General features: G+C 39.6%; 1 protein-coding gene across 4 annotated transcripts in view; it reads right to left on the reverse strand.

The window, feature by feature from the left end:
• MAK (male germ cell-associated kinase) overlaps nt 1–6,512 on the reverse strand; it is a 35,589-nt gene that overhangs the window by 25,790 nt on the left and 3,287 nt on the right. For 2 of the 4 annotated variants that reach the window (XM_014940989.1, XM_014940986.1), the window contains exons 2-3: nt 991–1,084; nt 438–776 (exon numbers count right to left, since the gene is read on the reverse strand). In XM_014940989.1, the coding sequence (XP_014796475.1) occupies nt 438–538 (101 nt within the window). In that variant the 5' untranslated portion in view covers nt 539–776; nt 991–1,084. Of the gene's footprint in view, nt 1–437; nt 777–990; nt 1,329–6,512 lie in introns of those variants that run through there. The other 2 variants (XM_014940988.1, XM_014940987.1) reach the window with 2 other exon arrangements.

Raw genomic sequence — 6,512 nt, forward strand, 5'->3', positions numbered from 1 at the left:
ACCTATAAAGATCTGGGGAGGCAGGAAGGTATTTCAAATCTACCCATTTAAGATGGGTATTCTTACAATTTATATAGATAAACAAACTCCCTAATTAATCAAGTCTACATTCAGTTTTGCTTTTCCTTTGATGTTAGCCTAACAACATTTTTAGAAGGAAATATGTTCGAACTGAACAAAAACGGCATGCAATTTTATAAACCAAGATAAATCAGTGACTTAGACAAACTGATGTCTCACTATTGATCTATTAGCTGAAGTCTGATCCACAATCACCTTGTTAATCATCTTAATTTAAAAAAGTGAATTTTGTTAATTTCCTTGGAAAAAAATGTCCCTGTTCTTTTTATTCTAACACAGATAGCAGACAACAATAAAGTTAAAAGTGAAAATCTAAGCTCCTGCAAGTACCTTTACTGAATTTAGATGTTACGTACCTTTTGATAGCCACAAGTTCTCCTGACTCGTTGCTCTTCCCCATCAACACGCTGCCATAGGTGCCATCACCTAGTTGTTTCATGATTGTGTAACGGTTCATTTTTTTTAAAGACCTGGAGAGCCAAAAGCTTACGAAATTCTAAATGTCTTCTGTTTCATTAAAGGATTCTATGCCCTTTGATTTTCTTTGAGAAATCTTCTTCCAGACTGTTTTATGTTGATGAATGTCTTCTCATAACAGAGCAGGATATTCACTAGTCTCCTCTAAATTGCAGCTGCTCTGAGATCCAGATATAAAGATTAAGAGACAGAACAACATGGTCATTCTCAAATAGATCCTTTAAAAAAAAATAAAATAGGGAAATATGTAATTTTACAGTATTTTAGGAAACACTCTACTATTTGTATCTAACAGTAACAATCCCAAGATCTGTATGTGTTCTTTAAATAGAATGCTTTGATACAACTAGTTCCTTTAAATCCTGCAAACCACAGAAGGTGTGTAGTGTAGGATTAGGGTTAGAGCAAGCAGGACCGGAGAGTGAAGATTACCATTGTAATTCCTTAGGACCAGAATGTGTTTAAGGCTGGTGTCCTCTGATGGAACTCTTCATTCTTAATTTGCAGACAGCAGCAGGTTCGTAATCTGTAACAAAGGCAGAGATGAAGTTTGGGAAAACAGACAGAAGAACCCAAATTTTGCACAGTGCTAGGGCAAACCTAGGGACTGAATGGTGTGTTTTGGATTGGAAGTGTAAGCAGGCTCACTATGCTTAAAGTTAAGTGAGGAAGGGAGGTGAAGAAGCGAGCTAAACACTGCATTCTTCACCAAGGTGAATTGAAATTATAAATGTCTTGCTCTGAAGTTCACAGAATTCTTACATTAAAGCCACAGTAATGGCTGAAGAGTTAAACTTATTGTTCAGTTTTACAAGTCCCACAGAGAGCTTGCGTGAGTTGGTACGGAAGACTAGATTTGAGTTGTCATTTGGAAAAAAATTCACATTAAACAACATTGAATCTTCACCTTTGAATATGTGTAAATCTTAGTGTGAATTCCGATCTGAACTTGAATCAGAACCCAAGCTTTCATTATACACAAGCCTATCCATCACCAACACTTCAAATGAAGGCCAGTTCCATAGGTCCTATGCAGAAATCCTAATTCTAACCTTAGCACCGCCTGCCTACTAGATGCACTCCTAAAAACTGATGTTAAGGCACTTGTGCAAACTCACAACAGTCATCCACTTATTTATGCAAGCAACAACAAATCACTGGACCATTTGCTCACCATAACCCAAATGCTTAGACACAAACCACTGACTGGGAACTGAATTCTGGCATTATCTCTACCTTTTGCCTCTGCTGTCTGAAAACACAAAATAAAGCTCAAATCAACTTTATTTGATTTGATCACTGTCAACCTACCTCTGTAAGAGATGCAGGATTCAGCATGCAGCTCTGTAGTCCTTATCCTTATGCCATAATTAGCTACAGGCTGGTAAGGCTGTCCAAACAGATTAAGGAGCTGAAATTCAGCTGGTAACAAGGCTTAGGCCTGAGATTTACATTTTGCCTGGCAAAATTCAGCAATAAAATCCACCTCTTTAGAGCACATCATCCTCAAGTAGACTAGTCTGCTGTGTAAAGGAAACATCTGCTTGGACAATACACTGATGTTTCTAAACTGGTATTACTTGAAAGGTTCCTTGGAGAAGGCATAATGTGCACCTCATTACTCCCTGTTGCTTCTGTTACCAGGGAGGAATCTTTCATCAGCTGTCAAGATGCCAGTAACAAGTGACCTAGTGGACATCTCAATTTATAATCTTTGCACCAGAAATCTGCCAGTTTGGCATTGAAGAATACAAAGAAGTTGTTATCCATCCTCCCCAAAATCCACAGCTACAGTAAAATAAAATCACGGGTTAATAATGTATTCTGTAACAAAGCTAAAAAACAGATTTAACAAAAAGTAACAATCATAGACGATTCAAATTATGATTGGATTTTAAGTTGTACTTTCATATATTTTAACCTATTGTTTTTCTCAGAATTCAGCTTTATATTTTATTCCCCAAAGTACCTGCATGCAGTCTAATCGTTAATACCTTGAATAATGCCATTTCTTCAAGACTATTTGGTGGCTCAAGTAATAAGCAGATGATCAAGTGTTTACGCCAATCTAAGGTACATACCACATACATATCTTGCAAGTTATCTATTGTTAGTTTTATATATACATACATATGTATTAAAAAAACATAGCAAAAAACTTCCTGAAAGTATTCTAATACACATTTTAAACCACAGCATCTGCATCTAAAGCATCAGCAATGATAAACTGTTCATGCATTTTGTGTATAGGTATATTTTTGTATACAACATGAAGTTAAACATAACAGGATTTGGATGCCTATGTTTCTCTGTTTCAACAAATATCACTGTACGTTGCTTAAGACATGATTTTCAGAGGGGATTCTGCAATATCTGCCAAAGACAGACCTAGCCTGAACTCCTGGAGTTACATACACACATACATAGAAAAGCTGGAGAACTAGTATGCATTTCCTGCTCAGCCTTTTGCTCTCTAAAAAAGCGAACCAAAATACCACAATGAAAACCTCTATATTTGCAATAAACAGACCCAGATAAAGGTTGAAACTTGAGGTTTGTGTCTAGAAGTTCTCTAATTTTTGGTGCCGAAATCCTATCAGCTTTCCAAGTAATTTTTGGAGTATAAATTAATCGCATACTTTTACAGTTGCTCCTTTTGTCCAATTCTATTATTTCAGCATGCGCACTTGAAACAGCGTCACATAAAGTGCTTCTCCCCTGCACAAGTCCTATGTAATGTAACATATCACAAACACAATTGTGCATTGTCTGCTGTGTAACATTTTATTGCCTTATTCCTTTTCTGCTGTATACTGTAATTTTTAGGATATGAAAACACTTAACATTTAAGTAAAGCACAAATGTCAGCACATTTCGGCAATAGTCACATGGAAGTGTCAAAATTACTCTATGGAATAGCACAAAACCAGGTATGAAAACTACGTATCCGCACAACCATATCTATGTATCAATCACACGTACCACATACATTCGTCACCACACTCATGCACGCTAGGCCATTCCACTAATGATTCTCATGAAAGAGTTGTCTTGGTCACTTACAGTTAACAAAAAAGGCAAACAAGGGAACTCTTATAGTGAGACATCATCAACTGAAAACTACCCAAATGCAGTGGAATAAAAGGACTGCAATAATCACACTTGACTCTAAGCTCTTCTCCAACTTTTTAGATAATTTATCCTTTACGCAGAAGTACATAAAAAAATTGATAGAGTTCCGTGGACAACTAAACAGTCAATTTTATGGCAATGCTATGGCACACAGTAGTCTCTAAGAAATGCTGGAGGGTAGCAGAGGTTTGCTGACCAAGAAGTACAGTGCTGGATCCTGCAAGACTCTAACCACCACCGTCCACTGATATTAGAATAAATGAAGCTGCCAAGTACTTGTGCTTATGAGCCTGGTGTGACATCAGGCTCAGGGGCTTTTTCGCTCTTACTGGAATTACAGAACATGATGAGTTAGAATATAAATGGTCCAGAGATTCACATTTTACTACAACAGACTTTTGCACACTTTATGCTTTGCATCACAGGCAAGCCAGCTCAGGTGTACAATTTTTTCTCTGTGGTCTCTATTTTCTTCAAGTTACAGCGCACTTTTCTCTTTTGTACCAACCTGGGGAAAAGCAAGGGCTCAGTCTAGCTTTTTTGGTTAATGCAAGCCTCTGAAGTGGCCTTTCCCATCATAAAGATTATATGATAGTATTTTCTCAGTTATATGAAGCTCTAAAACGTAAAATTGTCCTAATAGTTAGCTACCAAACTTAAAAGAGAAATCCTACTGTAAACAACAGCTTGTTTTATACTCTTAATGACATATTGCCTGTAATCTCTTCACACGGGATTAAGGAAGGATTAAAGCAGGGGACAAATAGAGGACAAAATACAATAGCTTGAAAGAATCTAGTAATTTGTGTAAATTTAGAGAATCTGAACAAGTACTAAATGATTTAAGCAAATTTTCACTTTTACTATATTACTGGTGTTTAATTTTAAGCACTAGCAACAACTTCATTTTATTGTCTGAATTACATTTCAAAATGGAATGAATAACAGCAAATCATCTGCATCTCTGCAGTACAAGTATCGTGCATTACCAAAAGTTTTACATTTGCATGCTAAACAGCCTACTCTCAAATTAAAATACAAACTAGAATATATGACCCACTAAAGACCTCCCACACAGATATGCAAAACACATGCAACCCAATTTCACCAACCTGTTTACAGTAATCGTTTAAATCACCAAAACTGTTCACAGAGCATGGTACTACTCTCAAGGATCAAAAGTGGCAGTACTGCACAGTAGAGAATGTAGGCTGATACAAATTTTAAAAGTTAACAAAAAATATCAACCTTACAACCACAAACCAACGAACCTATTGTTGCTGTAAGAACCTTCTTTGCAGTGATTGGGTATTGCTAAAGCCGATGGTAATCGGGGTCCCATGACAGCTGGATTCAGTTCTTGAGATTAACTACAAATCCATTACTCTAATCAAACACCAGTCATTATTTAGAAACATGACTGCTCAGCTGCAAGCAAGAAGTCAGTAACGTCGACAATAAATGTTTGTACCTTAAAATATTTACTGCCTTAAATATTTTTTTTAAAAAGTTCTTGTCAGGAATTTAAAACGCCTGGTAGAGGAATTGCCATGAGAGTTTAACACGAGCCAAGTGAGGTTTACAGCAAATACCCTAAAAGACAATGTGAGCTTTCTGCAGATGGATTCATTTAGTCTTTTTGTAAATTTCAGCTTCCGGGCCGTGTAGATTCATTCTTGAGATTAACTACAAATCCATTACTCTAATCAAACACCAGTCTTTATTTAGAAACATGACTGCTCAGCTGCAAGCAAGAAGTCAGTAACGTCGACAATAAATGTTTGTACCTTAAAATATTTACTGCCTTAAAATATAAAAAAAAAAGTGTCTTCAAAAGTCTAATATGTTGTTTCACTTCTTTATACTGGGCATATCAAAAAGCAGGAACTGCAGTTTGCTGGAAATACATTCCCTCACTTTGTTCCAAACAGAGATTTGGTTTCAAATCAAAATGATCCACACCAACTTTTTTGGGATGTTTCAGCAGCGACCTGCCTGGATGCCGCTGCCCCACGCCAGCATGGGTACCTCTTCCCACCCCCGTGAAACCTCCTCCCGCAACGCAACGAGCAAGTGGGGACAGCAAGTTTCAGGACAGGAATGGTCACAGTGAGACCTGCTGCCGGACTTCCAAGACCTCAGCTTTGGGCAGCATCCAGAAGGAAGAGAGACCACTCATGCCTCAACACCTCCACACGGCTACAAGTTTCAATAGATGTCAATTTCGCTGCCAATTTCAGTTTCACCTAGTGACAGTTATCTCCCAAGATTACGCACTCACCTGTCTTAATGCACACTCACAGGGCACAACTCTCCCCTCACTCACCACTCTCCTCTCACTCCCTCAGGCCAGGAAACTCAAGATGGCCTGGAAGTTTCATACTGGTTCTCATAAATAAAGATTCACCTCCTCCTCCTCTTCTCATTAACCCTGAACATCTCAGCCTGCCGAGGCCCGGACCTGCCTTACCGGAGCCGGAGCAGGCGGGATCCCCATCTCCACACACTGAAGGGAGGCCAGCGCTGCAGAGCTGAGCCCCCACACCCGCGAGGAAAGGCCACTCGTGTCTCCAGCCCACCTCAAACCAGCCCGTGTCCCGCTGAGGGACAGACCACGCACCCGAGGGGCTGCTCCCTCCTAAACCGCCATCTCCCTCACCCCGGCGTACCCTGGGGCTACCCCCAAACGGCGGGACAGCCTCAGGGGCGCCCACCGCCGCCCCCGCTGAAGGAACCCAGACCCCTCCAGACCCCTCCCGTCCCCACTGCCACCACCATCACCCCCGTCACCGAGCGCGGCCGCCCACTCACTGCGGCGGTGC

Source organism: Calidris pugnax, unplaced genomic scaffold (genome assembly GCF_001431845.1).
Source record: "Calidris pugnax isolate Ruff unplaced genomic scaffold, ASM143184v1 scaffold8, whole genome shotgun sequence".
Classification (NCBI taxonomy): Eukaryota; Metazoa; Chordata; class Aves; order Charadriiformes; family Scolopacidae; genus Calidris; species Calidris pugnax.